The sequence below is a fragment of the Varanus komodoensis genome, unplaced genomic scaffold (genome assembly GCF_004798865.1).
Source record: "Varanus komodoensis strain SLA01 unplaced genomic scaffold, ASM479886v1 scaffold47, whole genome shotgun sequence".
Classification (NCBI taxonomy): domain Eukaryota; kingdom Metazoa; phylum Chordata; class Lepidosauria; order Squamata; family Varanidae; genus Varanus; species Varanus komodoensis.
The window spans coordinates 4,409,576-4,430,235 of record NW_025336045.1 but is presented as its reverse complement, the minus strand read 5'-3'; the positions used below and the strand labels follow the sequence as shown (position 1 = coordinate 4,430,235).

At 44.1% G+C, this 20,660-nt stretch overlaps 1 protein-coding gene across 8 annotated transcripts in view; it reads right to left on the bottom strand.

Moving 5' to 3' along the window:
* Positions 1–20,660, bottom strand: part of HS1BP3 (HCLS1 binding protein 3) — a 46,122-nt gene that overhangs the window by 10,167 nt on the left and 15,295 nt on the right. For all 8 annotated transcript variants that reach the window (XM_044445131.1, XM_044445124.1, XM_044445130.1 and 5 more), the window contains 3 exons: positions 19,389–19,608; positions 6,039–6,196; positions 4,785–4,920 (listed from right to left, as the gene is read on the bottom strand). In XM_044445131.1, coding sequence (XP_044301066.1) covers positions 4,785–4,920; positions 6,039–6,196; positions 19,389–19,608 — 514 coding nt within the window. The remainder of the gene's footprint in view (positions 1–4,784; positions 4,921–6,038; positions 6,197–19,388; positions 19,609–20,660) is intronic.

Sequence of the window (20,660 nt, the reverse complement as noted above, 5' to 3'; positions counted from 1 at the left end):
GTAACAAACAAGGCAGACATTCTGTGCAGATACGCTTAAAGAAGTCGTAATGGAAAATGCTCCTTCCAGCACCTTGGCTTGGATTCTCATCTTGCTAAATGCAATACGTTAAAATAGACAGATATTGCAAACCTTGATGAAAGCAAAACAAAGAATAACTACAGTTGCTAAGACTCGCTTTAGCAAGGGCCAGCAGCAATAAGAGAATGTCGAAGTTCAGATGCAAGAGGACACTTTAGTTGCTTGTCATGAGAATGAAAAGGACTCACATGCCCCTTTCTCCCTTCCTCTTGTGTTCCTTTTTTGTAGCTTCCTGTTTAAACTAACAACAATTCCTTATGAGAACCAAATCTGGGGAACTGTGATTTGGTTAAGAGTGCTGCCCTGGGACCTGTAAGATTTGGGTTCTAGTCCCCACTCAGCCACAGAGCCAGCTGAGTGACTTAGGGACATTCACAGATCCTCAGCCCCAGCTACCTCACAGGGTTGTTGTGAAGGTAAGATTGAGAGGAGATAAGCTGCCTTGAAATGAGAAAAGGTGGGATATAAATACATAAGGTTCGAGGTGATATGAACCAACTCCCATCAGCCCCAGCCTTCATGGCCTAGGATCATATTGGGGCTGGGGCATGTCTGGAGGAAGGGGAAGGCTGAACTAGAGTTTGAGAACAAGCCAGAATTGGAATCCATAGATTGCTCCTGCTTTTCTCACAAACCATGACTTAAGCACACAATTTCCTGGGTATGACATTATGAACTTGGGAACTGTGGTTGGTTTAAAACAGGAAGTGCAAGTGTGCCAAAAAGAAGAAAAGGAAGAGAGGGAGCTAAGGCTCGTTGTAACAGGAGGAACAGCTGTGACTTCCTGTTGTCTGAATCGGGCTGATGTAAACCTCTGTGAGGATCCAAAGCAGGAACACAGCCTCCCCTGGGGACACGAGTGTGAGAGGCATGTGAGTCACCCTGCAAGTGTCAGAGCTGCAGGTACTTGTGAGGCTTGCTGGCTGTGCTATCATGCAGAGCAGCTGGGAGCACTGGCAGGCTCCGGGGGAGGCTTCCCTGCATGGCTTTGCCGCAGCAGCTGGCCCTGCATGATGGCTGCGTTGTGTTCCTGACCCTGCCTTGCCAGGGGCCTGATCCTTGCCTCTGCCCCTGCTCTCCCTCGCCAGGTATCTGGTCCTCGCCGGCTGTTGGGCTGGCCTCCACTTCTAGGCCCACCGTACCTTGCTGGTACGTGACTCTCACTGGCTCCTGATATTGCCTCTGCTTCTGGTCCTGTTATGCCTGGACAGTATCTGACCCATGCCTGTTCCTGCCTAGTGCCTCGCAGCAAGATCTCCATCCTCCCTGGTCCTAGTGCTCCAGCTACAGACACCTGTTGCCTAAGCTCTGGACTTGACAAGCACATCTGAGTGTAATCAAAAGCTGGCTGCCCTCTCAGACTTGGAGGCAGAAGCTAAAGTCAGCTGTAGTAACATAACAAAATAAAAGGTATGTCTTGCTCCAATTTCTTAACAAATACAAGCATTCTTCCTCAGTAAGGCACAAATGAAACTAAATATATAGGAAAAGATGGCATCTGTTCATACAGTTCCCCCTGCCCCAGGATCCAAATACCATTGCTATCCTGCAGACAGCCACATCTAATTCGCGCTACTGACCCAAGTGCATGGCTACAGAATTAGATCGGTGTACTTTTAATTGATTAAACAGCTAAGATACATCTTTCAGCCTTTTGTAATTTAGTACAATGTAATTCAGTGCATTGTAATTTATGTACTCTTCAGACTTGAGATCCTGACACAGAATTCTCAGGAATAATTATACTAAGCTCCTTCTAATCAAAGCACAGTATTTGTTACACTTCCCAATTTAGATTAATGAGCCATAAAAGGCCAATCCCATTAGTACAGCACTACAGTCTTGGTAGAAGTAAAGCGCTGGAGAAGTAAATTAGCACTGGGGCAGCAGAAAGCTTCGGAGGAGGTACAAATTTAACCTGGCAAATGAGAATATCACCATTAACACTTTCATTATAGGGAAAGCTCCCAGAGTAAGTGAATATATAGGATTAATGCCCAGTGCTGGTTCATACTGATATCTCTTTCATTTAATTTCTCTATATTTGATTGCCCTGCACTGGTAGCTGAAATGCTTCCCTGAGGGCAAGTTTGGGGATTTTTAGCTTGGGTGAATAAAGGCAGAGATACAAAATTATACACAGGTGTACAGAATCTAGTAGAATTATACTACTGGAATTAGTATCATCCCATGAACCTGGTTTGTGGGAGTTCTTGGATAGAAGAAAGCACTTGACAACTTGTGAAACTGACTATCACAAGACATAGCAATGGGCATCAGTTTGGATGGCACTGGAAGGGAATTGGGCCAATTCATAGAGGGTAAGGCTATTGATGGCTATTAATCAAGATGGCTACAGACCATGCTGCAATCCAAAAAATCAACACCCAACAGGAGAAGTATACAGAGCTATCACCCGTATGCAAAATGATCATGCAAGATCATATTCTGGTAGAAACCGACATGAACAATTTGTGAATATAAGAGAATAGGCAAACACTGCAAACAAAAGAAGAACAAAAGGAAATCAAAGGAAAAGATTCTGATCAGGTATTTATCCTCCTCTAGTCCCACTTTGGCAGATAGTGATAGAATTCCTGGGGCAGTAATGTCTACAAGGCTTTACTACAATGTCTACAAGTCTCTTTCCTGTGCTGGCAAGTGAAATGATATTCATCAGCCCAAAGCTACACGGAAACATGAGTGGTAACCCTCTGAGGCCTGTTTCACTTGACTGAGTAGGAAGAATCACATAATTCGAAGCATATTCATATGACAGACAGATAAGCTGTTTCCAGCAGTCCATAGCCAATTCAAAGTATTCAAAAATTGCGTTTTGCTCACATGAGCAAAGTATCTATTTCTGATTACTGAGATGAAGCAGGAAAAAAAAAGATGACCTGTGACTATCTGTATTTCTTCTATGTTCCCAATGATAGCACCCAATGATATCTAGTAAAATACAGCTAGAAACTGTAAATGGTATTTCTTAGAAGATCAGATGTGCTGCTAAACCATGAGACAGGATGTAATGAAAAATGTACCTTTGGGTACATTTAGGTAGGTGTTGACTTGACAGGTTAATACTACATTGTTCTGCATAAACAATAGAAACCATAGACTCATGTTTTCCAAGGAACCTCACATGGTGAAAAAATTCTCCTTCCATTAGGAATGGCTTTTTAAAACATGCAAAGTTGATAAAACACGGCTTTTGGCCTGCATATTTGACATACAAGTTTAGTTTAGTTTTCTCGAACATACCGCACTCCAGTCCAACACATCTGGAGAGTGTCAAGTTGGGGAAGGCTGAAGTATTCCATGAAATGCAACCCTTAAGTAACTCGGTGACCTCCAAAAGTTTTGGACTGAAACTCCTATAGAGTTCCTAATAATTTGTCCTGCTGCCTGGGACTGATCGAAGTTGTACTCCAAAACATTTGGAGGGGATCAGGTTGACACAGGAGGTCAGAACTCATAGAAATTTTTTAATAAAATAAATAAATAAATAAATAAATAATTAAACTGTGTGGCATAGGCCAGTCGCCCATTTCCTGATTTGGGTCAAAAACAAATGCAGGGACAAAGCTGACGAGAAGGGAGTAGCTTCCCCATGTGCTGCCTTCTCGATGTGTTGGATGGGCTTCTCAGCCATCTCAATTAGTAGTGGGGTCTAGTACCCCCTCTCCCCAGCAGCTAGTTGTGTTGTCCAAGACCAACAAACCACAGTCGAGGCAAAAAATAAGTGCACTCCTTGGCAAGAATAGCAGTGGGAAGCACTGCCATTTAGCTCGCTGTCACTGGCTCCCCCACGTGGGCGTGCTTCCACGGCTCATGGGCAATCCTGCTCACCAGCAGGAGTGCAGGGGGGAACACCAAGGTCTACTACCACCAGAACAATATGAAGGGAACTGTTCCGCCAACCTTGCTCCCAGGGAATAAGGAAGGCCCAGTGGGTCGCTCTAATTGCCCCTCCATCTTGGTGGGTGTCCATGGAAAAGGGGAAAAGGTGCCAGCTTGAGTTTGCTGTGAAAATGTAGCCACTCGGGGCTTATAGTCGCATCCAGGCACCCCTGCCGAGTGTGTGCCGTCCACACTGAACAAACCAAAGGACTATTTCCTGTGAACATCCATCCCCAAGTAAGAGCTCAACATCCAGGCTTGCTGTACTAAAGCAAAAGTTCTTACCAATGCCTAGGCCAGACACAACTTCACAAATATTTAGGAGCAGGATCCCAGGCTACTGCTTAGCCCCTTTGTAATATATCTCAAGCATATTCTTGGGCATTAGCCCATTCAGGATAAAGAACTGATATATGTATCTGCTTTATCCAGCTACAAATCTTTGAAAATTGACTACTTCAGAGCAGCACTGGGTGAACAAGAGATTTCTGTGATCCTCAAGATTTTCCAAACACTACTTAAAGCTTGCCTTTTTGTTCCATTCAAAAAGGAAAAGAGCGCAATACAAACAGGGGAAATATGCGTTTTTGAAACTGTGTTCCCTATGTGCAATTTCCTCTATAAAGTGTGAAAATATACATGTTTGGCACACATTTTTTAAAATATGAACACATTTAGAAAATCACATAATTTCCTTGAAAAAAACGTTCTTGCTCATGCTTAGGATTGCAAATAACACATGTCTGCATGCTTTGCGAATGTACACAAAATTCTGCCGTGCCCTTACTGGAGAGTCATACCTTAATAGTTCTTCAGTGTCTTCTTCAAGGCTGGTCTTTAACGCATGTTCTCTGCTTGCACAGGCAGTTGGCAAGAGCAGCGAGTCACCTAGAGTGACCTTTCCACCCAAGTCTGGATCTTCAAATAATTTCAGATCTAGTTTTTGAGCAAACAGTTAGGTTTAGACAGATTTGTTGCATGAGGCAACAGCAAACCTACATGAGTTGGTAGGGGAGTAGGGAGAGCCACTGTGGTTGTGTGGCAAAACAATGAAGTCCCCACCAGATGGAAAGGGAAAGCTCTTTGTGATTAAGAGTCTATTAATCCCTATTATGTTGCTCTGCATCCAGCAAAATTCCTTCCTGGGTGGTGGCCCATGTCATGTATTCATACCTCAGCGTAGTTATACATCTATCGCTTAACAATCATCAGCAATGGAGCAACCTTGAGAGAGACAGATTTGGCCACATCTACAGAGCGTTGTGTGCGATCGTTTCTTTCTTTTGGACTGCATGGGCTGGGTAGCCACAATTAGCTAGCTCAACAGTGTAGGATGCTTGCACTGTTTTAGCCAGAGAACCTTCCTACCACTTCACAATTAAAATCTAACAGGTAGAATATAGAAATCAAATGAACGACAAATTAAATCATATTAAATAAACAATATTACGGTACTAAAAAAGGGGGAAGTGCATACAGCTAAACCCCCTGCAAAACATAGTGAATGCAATCTAATTTACACCTTCATTTATCAAGGATGGAAATGAAGACCTGGTTCTCATGACCACTACAGCCCACCATGGTTTATCATCCCCTGCCACTGCAGTTTCTCAATTCATGTGCGTTGGTGGGGTGGCTGACAAACCACCCAGAACCCATGGGCTGTTTCAGGGTTCCAGGTGTCTTGCCAAGCACCTCAACACCCTTGTGGGTTTGCATATAATGAAACACATTTGTGCATCTCCACTTTGTCCAGAGGTTCTAAATGGTGGCCCATGCCACAAGGAGTAGCCCCATGGGGAAATTCATCCACAGTGGTTTCTTGTGGTGTGCAAATCAGGCCATTTTACAAATGGGAGCTAGGACTTTTTATGTTAACTCTTTTAACCATTAAACATAGGTGAGCAAGGATGTTATGGAGCTGTCTGTTGGAGCAAATAGCTATATCCAGAACCTGGCAAAGAAAAATTAGGAGTTTTTGCAGTGAAGGTTTCATGTTTTGTGAAAATTCTACACATATTCGCATATCATGAAACTAAGTGTAAATACATTACTTTCTTTGGCTGCTAATATCTTCTTATTGCCACTGAATGAAGACTCTCCAGCTGAGCCGAATAGGTCTTCATCTGAATCCACATCTTCATCAAAAATGGTTGGCTTGGGCTTGTCCTCCTTGACTGGAGAGAGTGAAGGTTTCTTGGTCTTTTTTGATCTAAACATTGTAAAAGAGAAATCGAGTACAGAACCAGCACACTATTAAATAAATCATATATACCTGCAAACTGGGAACCTCCCAGTGGGCCTCACATGGGTGAACTTGGGTTCTGGCATTGGCATAATCCCCCCCTCCCGCTGCCTGGGGTGGACTGCAGGCCACCCATAGCCAGAGGCTCAAGTGTGCCACACTCCTAATCCACCACAAGGCACTTCTGGCTTGATGGAGCAATATGGAGCACTCTGGAAAACGTCCCATCAGGTTACAGTAGCCATGTGTTCTAGCCTGAAGTACTGAACAATGGCCAGAGGGCTTGAAATGTTGCTGTGGTCCTTAGAAGGATAACAGACGTCTGTGACAGAAGGTTAGAGTGCTGCTTCCTCTTTTCTAATCTGCTGCTGCAGGGCAGGAAAATAGCAAGCAAAGGAAGACATATGCTGATAAACCATCTCCAAAACTGATTAATCCACCAAGATCTAGCTTCTTCTAGATCTGCTAGGATATCAAGAAACTCTGGGTGCAATTCTATGCGTATTTAGATAGAAAGAAGTCCTATAACTGATAGTGTCCAGGCTTTTTCCTTCCTCTAAATATGCAGATAACTACATTTGAAACAAGAACGGGAGCAGGAGTATGCATATGCATTTGTGAGGGTCCATGTCGTATTTGCAACCAACTTTCTGCCAGCTCATTTCCCTTCTATGGACACCAGGAAGTGCTTTGTGACCAGCACTGCCAGCAATGTAGATCTCCTAAGGTCACTTCAAAAGAAAGAGACTCCATTCCCATAAATCTGTATTTAGCAAGTTCCTAGTGTCACAAGAAATTAGCAGGAGGATATCCGCCTGCGGCATCCAATATGAAAATGCGACAGCGTATCATATTAAACATTAACGTGGGCAGCAGCTGAAAGACAGTCCTGTTCCAGAGAGGTTGCTTTGTCAAAATCCAGTAACAGGGATTAAGTCGAAGGGAAAGCACTGCCAGATGATTGATCAGAAATGCCACTGTGCCCAGCACTGATGCATGATGTCATCAGAAGGAGCTGAGAAAACATGTTCTGTGGGAACGGACAAAAGCATTCCCAGCCTTCATAGTTCACTTGGTCTTTAGTTTATTATTAGCACAGTTTTTAACTTCTCTGAAGCATCCTTTTACTTTAAAAGAAGTCGGGTCTGACAAGCTTTCTTTAAGTAGTTTGTTGCCAGAGGGGTTAAGATGGCACGGGGCTACCAGACCCTTGCCGTAATTTCCATCAAAATTAGTTTGATGCTGTTTCTTTCTGGAAGAAAAACACTGCTAGTCTCCCAGAACCTATTCATTCAAGATCAAAGAGTTCTCTGGAATTAAATCTATTGCTTTAGCCCTAGGACTACAGAGGGTATTAGGAACAAGACTTGAAGCAGATATTTCAATAAGACAAAGTCTTCCTCTGCTATAGCGATACATATTAAAAATGCAAGTTGAACTTCTCCCTGCAATCTGTGTTAAAGTGTTCTTCCACAAAAAAGCTGAATACTGGTTTCCCACCTCCTTCCCTGCTGGGTTTCTTCCTTCCATCCTCCTGTGTGCTGTCGCTCCCTGCATAAATAAGGAGGCTATCGGTGGATACTACCCTTGCCAGCTATATGCTGCCTTTTTCAGCAGAGGGGACATGCCTGCATGCCCCAGTTGCTGAGGAGGTTAGGTTAGGCAGGAGGAGGCCTTGCGCCCGTCCTGCTTGAGGGATCCTGTGGGCAGCTGGTTTGCCACCGTGTGTACAGAGTGCCGGACTAAATGGACCTTTGGTCTGATCCAGCATGGCTTTCCTTATGTTCTTATGTGCATTGTGTGCACTTCACAGAACTACAAAGATTAAGGTCTTTTGATGAGAAAATCTTTGCTGAAGTCATCACCATAGAAGGAGAAGTGAGTTTGCCACAGAAGTAATTAGATCACTGCATAAGTGCACTTCAGGTTTTATTGTGGGATTGCTTTAAAGTTGATAAAGCTTCCATCAAGCCAATTAAGCAACTTATTTCAACAAACGGCTTAATGGAGATTATAAGCAGCAAACGAATTGCAGTTCAGGGGCTTGATTAAAGAGAAGACTCCATCCAACATCATGAGAGTGTTGCCTTGTTCTTCCCTGGACACTGTCCACCATACGCTGCAAATCTGCTCCGGAGGATTCCCCCACCCTCCCCAGCAGAGGCGGAAGAAGCAGAGGTCAGCAGGAGGGAGTGGGGGAGGGGAGGGGAATCGATTCCACCAGCAGCTTCCACTCCACCAAGCCAGTCTTTTGCTCCAAGAACTTTTCTACACAAGGCTGTTAATTTCTGTTTTGCTGCAGGTTTCAGATCCAAGCACCACACAATGAGCATTTCTTTTGGATTTTTGCTTTGCTGCTGCATAACCTCTAGGTAGTACTGCACCATGGTAGGACAGAATATGCAAAACCCAGCAATTTTTTGGTGGCACCTACGGCAGTTTCTCAAACAGCCAAGCATCCCCATGGGCCCCGAAAGCTTCTCTACCTCTGGTGTAAGCAGGTGTGTGGTAGCTGTGCAAACCTTGTTTTCATATTACGCTTAACACTTGCATGACATAAAAAGCAGAAGAACCTAATCAAGCTATAACGTCAGAGTAGCACCGACTGCTTCCCTGAATGCCTTGCCAGCTGATGTCAGACAAGAGCCAGTGCAGCTTTATTTCTGGCATCTGTTCAAGGCATTTTATCTAAATAAGCTTTTCCAGAAAGACTAACTATGGTTTCATTGATACAACTTGATTTTAAATGTTTTTGTTCTTTTTTATTTTTTCCTTTTATGTTTGTCACTCTCCAACACAGAGCAGTTTATAAACTCTGTAAGATAAATAAACAAGCTCTAAAAAAAAGTAACACTGTCAAAAGACTTTTGGCGCAATGTTTACACAGAAGTAATTCCCCCTGAATTCAATAACGCATCCTGGCAAGCACATGCTGCATGAGAGGGTGGGCTTTCTGAGGGAAGAGGCCATAGCTTCATAACAGTGTATGCACTTTGCCTTCATGAAATCCCAATTTGATTCCCAGTATTTCCACGAAAGGACAGGGAAGAATTGTGCCAGTCAGGGTCAGCCATTCGAGGCAAGATGGGCCAGTGCTCTGACTTGGAATAAAGCAGCTCCCCTTGTTTCTATGTGATGCTTTTAAAACATAGTTTATTTATTAGATGCTAGCCCAATTCAAGCGTTGTTTCAGATTCTGTGTCAGTCCTGTGTGAAGAGATGGCAGGCTCCCAATCACCACCACCAATATCAAGGCTATTTCACTCTGGATGGGATATTCCAAGCATATTCAGCTGAGATTAGAAGCCTCTCCATGTTGTCAGGATGGGGAGACATTAAGCACATTTAACGGTTTCCTTTCAGATCTTTGTGCTGAATGCCAGTGTGTGTACCCCCATGTCACCTGAGCATATTCTTTCCACAGAGTTTGCAATAATGCCCAAATAAGATTAGAGAGCTGTCACAGTCACCATAATCATCACCATCTATTAACATTTCTATTCTGCCCGTAGCTGAAGCTCTCTGGAAGTTTACAAAAAGTAAATGACAGGCAAGCCGCTACTACAGGGGTCCCCAAACCATTTGGGTCAATGGACTCATTTGGAATTTTGAGAGATTGTTGTGGGCATTCTCACAAAATGGCTACCATGAGTCCATTTACAAAATGGCTGCTGTGATCGATGTGGCTGCTTTGTCCATTTCTTTTGAACCCAGAGTTTTCTATCCTGGCACCTATTTCACAGGAGGCAAACTGATGAAAGAGGCAGGGTCAGAGTCCCAAATACCAAGTCACCAATCTGCCCTCACAAAGCACCAGAAATGTCCACTTCACAGAAACTTGGTCTCAGCCTCAGTTCTTCATCTATACTGCAAATACTAACCATCTTTCGCTTGACATGGTGGGAGTTCCAGCATATGAAGAGCCAACATCAGATTCTGAATAATGTGCAAAGATCTATATTGTTTCAGGAAAGAGATCATGAAAATCTCCTTATACAGCCTCACTAAGGGATCCTTAGCTAATAAAGATTATTATAAGCGTAATGATGTTTTTATTTATGTGAAATTGCACATAAATCCTGAATCAGAATCCTGAATTCTTGTATATGAAAGGTCAAACAATCCAATGACGAAAACTGAGATGATTCATTAAAATGCTTTTATTTGAGCAACAGTTCTATTAGAAATAATGACCGGCTGAGCTCCAAAGAGCTGGCAAGCAGATGCAAAAGCTAGCCTGGTAGAGCTGCTCTGCCCTGGTCGTTTTTGCTTTCACCTTTTCTTTTTTGAACAGCAGATCTCCATGCCAAATCACAAATTGCTTTGGACACTCCTCAGTTCCATGTGCAGCTTGCCATGTGTTGTGGGGTGCAGGAGGAGGCAGCCGCTCAAGACAAACAACTCTAACACTGCTCTGCCCTCAGACTCATGGAACTAGTTCCAAAGAACTTTGAACCTTGGCCAGTGATTGCAAAGTATCTGAAGTTTTAAAGGGAAAGGACAAACTCAGCCTTTCCTCTTCCATTTTTTCTGTGCTTGGATCAGTTTAGACAGGCTTGGTTGCTATTTTGGCCAGGCAAGAAAAACAAAGCAAAATAAGATCAGGGAGGGAAGGAAAACAGAATACCCAATTAAATATATTGACAAATGCATTTCTGCAAGGCAGCAGGGCTATTTTCAGATTTTACCATCTACATTCAGGAACAAAGTAGTGAGGGAAGATACAGCTTAGTAAGGTTGCAATCCTAAGCAGGCTTAGTTGGAAATAAGGCAGAATGAAAGTCGGTGTGGTGTAGTGGTTAAGAGTGCCAGACTGGGACTGGGAAGATCCTGGTTCTAAACTCTGTTAGGTCTTGAAGTGACTGGATGACTTCAGGCCAGCCACGCTCAGCCTAGCCTACCACACTGGGCTACGGTGGGAATAAAAAGGAGAGGAAGATCGACATGAAAGCTGTCTTGGGTTCTTCACAAAGGAAAGAAAGTGGAATATAAATGTAAGGATGAATGGATGGATGGATGGATAGATCAAACAGCAACTACATTAAACCAAATATGACTTGAATGGGTCTTTAAGGCTGCAGTCCTGAACATACTTCCTAGAGAGCGAGGAATACTAAATTCAGTGCATCTTATTTCCCAGCAAAAGATCAAATAACAAGTGCCAAGAAAACCAAAATTATGAAATCGTTCCAACCTTTCTTTTCTAAAGAGTAAATGTGCAGAGGGAGACTAGGAGTTCTCCATACATTCAGCAGAATGCCTGAAAGAGGATCCTACAGATATACATTTTGGGCTGCAGAAAGTTCCTAATGGTGCCAGGAAACTCCATGTGTGCAGCTGAACATGTGTGGAGATCCTTTTTACATCTTCTGCTAAACAGGCAGAGGTCAGGGGGCAGAAAGTGTGGCTATGAGTTCATTCTCTTTCCAGGGATAGAGGAGAAATTTGGAATAGGGTTAAGACTGGAATCCTACCCACACTTGTTTTGGAGTAAGCCTGACTTAGTTGAGAGAGGCCTTTCTCCTAGTAAGCATGTACATTTTCCATTCACTGGTGGAGACAAAGTGCATCACTCTAGCACTAGTTTTACTGTTGCTGCTACTTCAATCTGAAGAGTGCTTATCACTGGTGAAAAATGTCCCACAATACATGGCAGGTCAACCCAGCTCAGCATGAGAGGAACTCAAGTTCAACTCCAGCTTGGAAATTCCAGAGGAAACATTCCGGCAAGGTTTAAATGTTTGCTTTCTCTTAAAATGGTTTTGAAAGTATTCACAGATAAACAATTGTTGGTGGAAGGGAGCATGTTACCGGCCACATCCTGCCTTAGAGCATTTAAACATGGCAGCCCTCCAGAACACTTGTATTAGGGTTGTATGTGGCATGTATGCAATCTTTCCAAGGTATAACATAGTCATGAGCTGGAGTGGGCTTGCAAGTAACCCCTGTGGCAATTAGGAAGGAAAATTCTTTTAAGCAGGAAGAAAAACTGCCCCATTAATACAAGCAAGTAATGAGGTCTAGTAGCTTTAGGTGCTTATTTGCAAAGCACAGAAGATCATGTAGATGCTAGGAATCCTGAGATGCAGTTAGCCAGATGTTAAATGTTCAAATGTGCTTGGTTTATTATTCCCTAATACCATCGGCAGGGGGAGTGCAAACATTCACAACCAGGCTTCTGCTAACCTACATCCACTGTGGCTGTCCTGAATAAGCCTTTTTAAAAACTTAGCTATTCAATTAAACTCATGAAAGGCTCAGAAAAACAGGTTCCTGAAACCCACCCCCAGAAACACTTCCTGTTGTCAGCAAAACAGCGCTGTGAATCCAGCAAGTCAACATTTCCTGTTCCTCTGGTGGAGGCTCTGGAGCTGATAGATGAGGTAATGCTCATTTTGAATTCTCACTGAGGGCTTGAGTGAGTCATCCTATTATTATAAAGTTTTTAAGACAAAAGATCTTGAAATCTGTCCCCCTAGCTCAGTTTCAAAGCTGGAGAAGGAAGGAGGACGGGGTTGTATGGACCCTTTATGGTTCATAGAAAGACCCTGGCCTAGTTCTCACAAGCACCTTGCCCCGTCCCTGGCAGTAAAAGCACCGCAAATTAATTAACCATCCGATGTCTTTTGCAACACCCTGAATCTGCCTACTGAGGCAGTTGCTTTAGTTGGACTAACAGGAGGGCTGGCCCTGCATGAACTGCAGGTGAGCAGGTAAACTTGTACCTGGGCTGAGACACTGCAGAATAACGGCACAGCTTTCTGGGGAGCCAGTGCAGTATAGCAGTTGGAGTGCTGGTGCGGGACCCGGGAGATTCCCTTTCTAGTTCTCACTCAGCCATGAACTTCACGGAGTGTTTTTGGGATAGTCACAAACGCTCAACCTAACCTGCCTCACAGGGTTGTCGTGAGGATACATGGAGCTATGTAAGCAACACTGGGTTCCTCACAAGAGGGAAAAAGTGTCAATGCAACATCAACACTAATCAAATTATAAATATAACAACTTGACTGAATGATCTTCCATTTCCCCTGCCCCTTCAGTCACCAAATTCTTTTTCTCCCTCCCTCCCCCCCTCCCTCCCCAAACCAACAACCTTCTACACAGAAAATTAAATCCCACAGAAGGATTTATACCCTTCCCCTTGATGTGCCAGATTATTCACAGGGGAGCATTTCATCATGTCAGCCTGACGTGGCACAGGGCTACCGCTCCTTCTCGTTTGGCAGGGGGTGTCGGGAGAAAGGCCTTAGAGATGTTTTAATATGTCATTATCTCAGGCAATGCAACACTTTCCCAAGCTGCTTGCAAGGTCATGCATGCGAACATCATCTAATCTGCATATCATCTGGTTTTGAACACAGTTGTAAAGGACTGCATTTATCCAGTCCATGCTTGCTGCTAAATATATTGCGAAAAGCGGAGGAGGCAAGAGCGGCAGAGGGGCAACAGAGACAGCTGCAGACCCTGAGCTAACACCAAGCAGCAGTGCTGGCCGATGGTATGGAAAGACTGTTCCAGAGCTACACCATTAAAGGCTGCAGGGTGATTGTTGCCTGAGTGCAACATTAAAAAAAAAAATTCCTCGCACACAGAAAAATAGATCTCCAGGAAAGGTTTCTACTAGAGTAGTCTTCTCCCAGACATACCAGTTCTCCAAGAGAAAGAACGTTTTTGGGGATGGGAGAGGAGCAACTGGGTGGGAGCCCTATCGCTACCACCACTTCCCACAGTCCAAAACAGATCGCTCTGGGATGGGTTTTTCCAGCTCATCCGCTCTTTGAATGTAGACCAGTTGTGCCTCCAGGTAAGGCTTTTATCACACCATAGCCCTATCTCAAGCATGTCATTTTACAGGGAATCCCGATGTTGTTGTCTTTCACTCAGAGGCCTCCTGTTGTTTCTCACCACATCTTCCCTGTTTTCGCTTACCCTGAAAAACCCCCCGCTGGCTAAGAAAAAACGGACTGGCTGAGCGATGCCCCCAATAGGGAGCCCCCTCATCTGGAAGCAGCCTATTCCGCCATTCTTTTGAGACACTGCAGGGACCAGTGGCACAATCCTACCAGTCAAAGAGGCAGCCATAAATTTTGGGTTTCTGTGCTGTCAAGTGAAAATAGAAGCCACCTACCTGAGACAGTTGCTGCGAGGAGCAACACAATAAAACTGTGAAGCTTTTGCGAAGAAGAAATGCTATATAAATGCACCCTAACGCATCATCACAATGAGGGTAGCCAAGGTTAGGATTCTGCCCTCTTACAATGCAGAGTTATTTCTTGAGAAACTGTGTATTTCTCACCTGGCAAGAGATCCGATAGCTTGCTACTCGGTTACAGTTCGCAGTTAGGAGACAAATGGGTTGTTATACCATACACAGTGATGGGTATGGTCTCTCCCCACTCTGCTGCACTATGGATTCGAAACTATTGCTATGGGAATGCTGGCTGGGTGCTTGGGAAGTCTTTGACAAAACAAGACTGAGTTAAATAGTTCATGTGGGAAGCTGTCCAACTGGTATTAAGCCTTGTAATTGTAAACTGAGTGCCTTCGGAGGGCCTTTGTGTGTGTGTTGCTATGTACGGATCACACACCAGATGAGTAATAGCTTCTCCTCCTGAAAAATGTGGGCTATATTGAAATATATGTGGACAGTGATGCAATTTTTACAATGCCTCACATATGCATTTGTAAATTCTAGCATCTACATACAGACACTCACTGCTCAAAGAAAATGGTTCTCTGCTAATGCTAGAAGGACGGATGGACAGACAGATGGAAGGCTGGACAGACAGAAGGCTGGACAAACAGAAGAAGGGGTCACCTTTTTAACTTCCACATCAGACAACCCTCCTGATAAGAGGGTTGCACACACTGTTCTAGTGTCTAGACAAGACGAGAAAAAAACACATTTAAAACTTACAACTACCTTGCAAATATTTGAGATGTTTAAATCATACAGGAGGTGGGCTCCCTGGGAAAATCAACTTGTTTGGTTAAAAACTACTTTCACAATCTATTTTTTTATTATTATGTGGTTGCCTGATAAAAGCATACTGCTGGGGTGGTATATGCTTGGGAGGGCGAGAGGAAAACCACAATGCTGCACAAAAGGTGTATCACAGCATGGACAAACGTTGTCGTTTAGCAGTGGCGGGTCTTACAAGCAGCTGGTGCTAGAAGCAGGACTGGGCACTGGTTAATGGCCCAGCCAAGCCCTCTTCCATGGCTTAACTAGGTCATCTTTCCCCAATCTGCTGCCTTCCAGGTGCATTGGATTGCAGCCCCCTTCAATCTCAGCCAGCATGGCCAGTTCACACAGCTAGTAACAGCCTGGGAGTTGCTAATTGCCCAAGCAGGAGAGCATAGGGTAGAACACTGTGCATGCTCGCCTATTTCTCATCCTCAGGAGGAGATTGGGGCGGCCAGGCAGGGAGGAGGCGAGCAAGGGTATAGGTAAGAAGAGTGGCCCATGGGCTGCATGCCCTTCACACCTTTAGCCTATTTCATTTTTACTTGGAAAATGTTTTAAAAGCCACTGTTTGCTACCCAAATTCAGTGACAAACCATTACAGAGGCTTAGTATGAGCCACTTAATTCTATTTTTTGCCATTCTAAGCTATGGACAGAGTTAGCTCATTTTGGAGGCAAACTACAACTATAACCACCACCCCCCTCTTTTCAGCCCTATTATTTATTTATTTATTTATATCCCGTGTTTTTCTTACAACAAGCTCAAAGCGGCTTACATCATTCTCCTCTTTCTACTCTTAATCTTATCCCCACAACAACAGCCCTGTGAGGTAGGCTGGGCTGAGAGTCTGTGACTGGCCCAAGTCACCCAGTTGGCTCCATGGCTGAGCGGGGACTAGAACCCAGAGTAGCAGTGGTGGAGGTGGGAATATGGCCCACAGTCAATCAGAGCAGGGGAAGATGTGAAACGCTCAATCTGGTTCAAAGACAAGGATAATAAACCAGGATAAATTAGGAGTGATCCAGACTGTCAAGAGTTCTTAACATCTATTGGTCCTATGCTAGCTGTCCAGGCTGGTAGTTACCGCTAAGGATTTGAATCTAATCCATAAGGGTAACTACCATCTCTGGTAACTAATTCCTAGGCCCCAGAACTACATTTTGATACTTGAACACTATCATGAAATCACCTTGAAACCTGCCAACTTGCCCGTGGTAGGGCTAGGAACCATGCACACAAATTAAATTATGGGAATTAAATTCAGTTCTGAAAAAGGGGCTACCCCAGGGTAGTTTAGGCCCACGTAGCTGCTTCAGTTTGGGCCACAGTATCCTGTATCAAAGGCTGCTTGCAAAGTTCATCCAAGTTTCAGGGGTCTCTTGATGGACGAGAAAGCAATGCTTTGGGATGAGGGGCCCTTCTCTGGACATGAAGTTCCCCAAAGATCTTCTGGAGCCTGCCCAAAATACTTGTAAGTAAAATCAAACCGGGGCAAATAGAATTGGGGGAGTAAGCCAATGGCTTGTTTTGGCCATTTCCTCCTCCTTATTACTTATACTCAACACTGAATTCAAAAAACCATTTTCCTATCCAAAAAAGGGCAGGTTCTTTGGAATATCCTTACAGCCAAGGACCATTGCACAAAAAAAAATTTTTATCCGATTTCTCATCATAAACAACCATCTATCTCAGCCTTCCTGAACTGCTCTGTTCAGACACTTCCAATATCCCCCAGCCAGCCATGCTGGCTGGCAGCTGTAGTCCATCAGAACTGGAGAGCGCCAGGTTGGAGAATACTGAGCTAGTTTATTGTCTTTAGATTGGAGGGGTTTCTGAATTACGAAATATGAGGGGACCAGTTCCCATTTTGAACAGCTCCAATTTCTGAACATTGTTGCATGAATTATGCTCAAAATTCAGCAATGACTAGACTGAGAAAAAGATAACCCACTTGGAACCAAGCGACACAAGCACCATGCAATCTACGATTGAGTTTGCCAACATCACTGCATTTTCCTAAAAGGTGCCACTTGAAAGGAGTAGAGGAAGAGTCCATTAGGGCTGCTACACTGAGGAAGGCAGAGTTTAACATTTCCCCCTTGTGCTAATGCATTAATGCAAATGAAGCCCTCATGCAGCATTCATCTGACATTAAATGTGTTAGAAAGTATAACTCAAGAGCATGTGTGTTTTCCTCTCCACGGCTCAGCGCAACTGGGATTGTTAACGGTGGTGGTGGGAAGAGGGTTTGCATCAAGAAATAATTGCAGGTATAATTGTTTTCCCAGTCTGCTGGTCCCTATTTAAAATCACCCTTTTGCTGTGGCTTTTGAGGAAGAAAAAGATGCCACATGCCATCTTTGGAAGAGTTCCTTAAGATTACTGACCCTTCGATGTAGGTCTTCTACAACTCTCTGCCTTCGGCATCTTACAGTTCTGATCACAGCATTTCTTACCTGAATGCTGAACATCAGAAGATGTTAGGCTCAATAAGATCACCTATTTTAAAATGCCAAGCACAGAAATGGAGAATGCTTTTAAATTTAAACATATTCAAAATTCAAATGCACACTTAAGTGTGTGTATACATACACATCCTAAAGAATATTCTTTCTAGTTTCCACAGAAATCCAGAAGAACAAATTATTGTTTTTTATTAGTGTAAGTTGTAAAAAGAAAAGCAGTACCACTTACTCTCATGCTTCTCCTCTTTCTTTTTTCTTTTGTTTTCTGTTTTGCAGAAAGCAAAAGGAAGAAGAACAACAAAACAATGCCTTTAAGTTGTGTCAGCTTTTTCAATGCTGGATTCAGGATTTGGATTTACAGAGAGCTCTTTGTCAGTCTAGACCCTCTCTGAACAGAGCACACAAAAAACAAAGGAGGGGACAGACGCACAACTGAGACAAAAGCAAAGGACATTGAAGCCTCGCTGATTCCGTGTTGAACTTTTCTGTTGAAATCAAAGGGGCAAAACCACGCTTAGCTCTGGCTAGGATTTTAAGAGGTTGTTTTGCATAGCAGACCATGGGGTTCTCCCATGTGATTCCGCCTTGTTTCATCTACCAAGCTGCCCTTGTATGGTCTCCTTGAATGGGCAATGACACTTCAAGACAGGCTGGACCCTATCAGCCCCTCCACTGGAGGTCCCTATAGGGGCTGGATCTACAGCCTTCCCCATGCAAGCTTATCCTGAGCTGCAGCCCTCCCCTCATCATGAGCTTGATGTTTCTTCTTCAGAGCAAATCAGCATAGCTGCTCAGACTCTAAAATACATGCTTAAAAAAATAACAGTGTCAGTGGCAGGCAGTGATTCAAGTAGTGCATGGGGACTTGGGAGACCCAAGGCCTCAGGTGCCATTCAGCCTTGCAGCTGACTTCATTTCCAGCCTGTGTTGCTGACGCAAGGATAAAAAAGGAGCTGGTGCTGGCAATATAAGCTACCTTTGGTTCCTCTCCAGAGAAAAAAGACAGGACGTAAATGTAAAACATAAATAAATACAGTTTTGAATTAAGCGTGCACATAAGGTAGATTGCATGGGTGGGAAACCTCTGGCCTGTGAGGATGCCCACCCAGTCCACAGAGGTTTGGGCTCCTTTGGCAAGCTCTGCCCACTCCACTCAGTAAGTTATTGCCCGCTGCCCTGCAGGCCACCCTGCAGGGAAATTGGGAAAGTGGGGGAGAGAAACCCACTTCTCATCTCCAATTTTGAGGGAGAGCTCTGCGGAGAAGTATCCCCTTCTTATCTCTGATCAAAGTGCAAAAGTAAAAGAGTGGTGGGGACGGGGACATGGAGACACACTCTGCAGCCAAGCCTGGCAATACACTCGCCTGTGCTCAGAGGAACTCTTGCGCATGCCAGATGAGTTGGCTTGGCTTGTCCCACACTGGATTCCCTGCGTGGAAAAGCGAAGGACAAGCAAAGCCAGGCTGAGCCTCTTCTCCAGTGCGGCATCCATTGCCCAGGCAAAGGCACAAGGCAGGCAAAGCATCTGGGGCTCAGGGAAGCGACCTGTGCTCAGCAAGGCTGCTTCTTGCCAAGGACTGCAAGGCACCGGGGGACGTCGCCTTGCCTCTGCCTGTACAATGTCATTCAGCTTGCACAGGGCTGGCGTGGGGTTATGAGGCCTCCACCTGGTTGTGCTTGCCTCTCCCTGGTCTATAAGGAGAATAACATGAAAAAGGCATACTTGAGAACACCGAGTGGGTCCACATCGTCGTCTTCCTCCTCCACCTTGTCCTCTTCTTTCCCCGCTTTCACGTCTTGTGCTTTTGATGTTTTGAGCTGGGGAATTATATTGGGCACCTCTTCCTCCTTGAAGAAATCTAAGGCTTCATCGTCTTCATCCTCCTCTTCCTTATCAGGAAGGTTTTTACCTTTGATGTCCACGATGCTGGTAGATCGGGTTCCTGTGAAATCATGCAACAAAAACTGGATAGAGTGAGGCAGAACAGCAGCAGTTCTTGTCTGTCTGCATCTACATCACTTGCCTCTGACAGGTAAGCAAGCAGAACCAGGGGGTGCTCCCTTCTGTGTGTAAAACTGCACTTTGGCTATTCTGGATGGAAAGTTATTCCTTCACCTTTGAGCTAGCCCACTGTGGGATTTCCAAAAGTGCCACAGACACACCACAATTAAGCTCTTTTGAGTGCACAGAGAAACCAAATTCTTCTTTGCAAAAACAACAGAGATAGGGATTACTTCTTCCGTTCAGGCACAACAGCAGTGACATTAAAGCCCAGTGTTAGGAATTTCACTGGGTAAAAGATTAACTGCCACTGAATTCCAGTCCTGATTAAAGCCGTTTTCCCTCTCTAACTAACTAGACATCCAGTCTTGCAGGCTTGAGCAGCATCCATCATCATCATCATCATCATCATCATAGCTGCATCACAGTCAATGCAAGCAGACTGTATGTTTTATGCAATCCCACCATCACTTGGCATAAGCATGCTGTTTGCATTTCATGAAGAAATCAAAGTTTTGAGGTTGACTCTTTAAAAAAATCAAAATCAAGTGTCTAACCCATATCTCAGAAATGAGATTATAGTGGTCTACAAAGGCATTTTGTATTCTATATAGCTCCTTCCTTTCCATATGATCACAAGATCCAAAATAAATTATGCAAATTGATTAAGAAAATACATGCAAAGACTTTCTTGGAACAGAATTTGGACTACTTCAGTGTGGAATTCTGATTAGGCATGCATACCCAGCATAGATCATTGAGATCATCCCTCAGATTAGGAATCAAGGTCAGATTTTGTTCCGAAGGCATTTTACACATCTAAATCCTTACAAGCAAGTCTCACATTTATATGACGAGTCACTGTTGTTTTCTAGAACCTGAAGCTCAGGTCTTGTAGGAAAGTAAATCACACGGTATTACACATTCGGTTTTCAAAGTATCTGGGAATGAGAACTTAACACAGACTTGGCCTTAGAAATTCAGAGGGTGGAA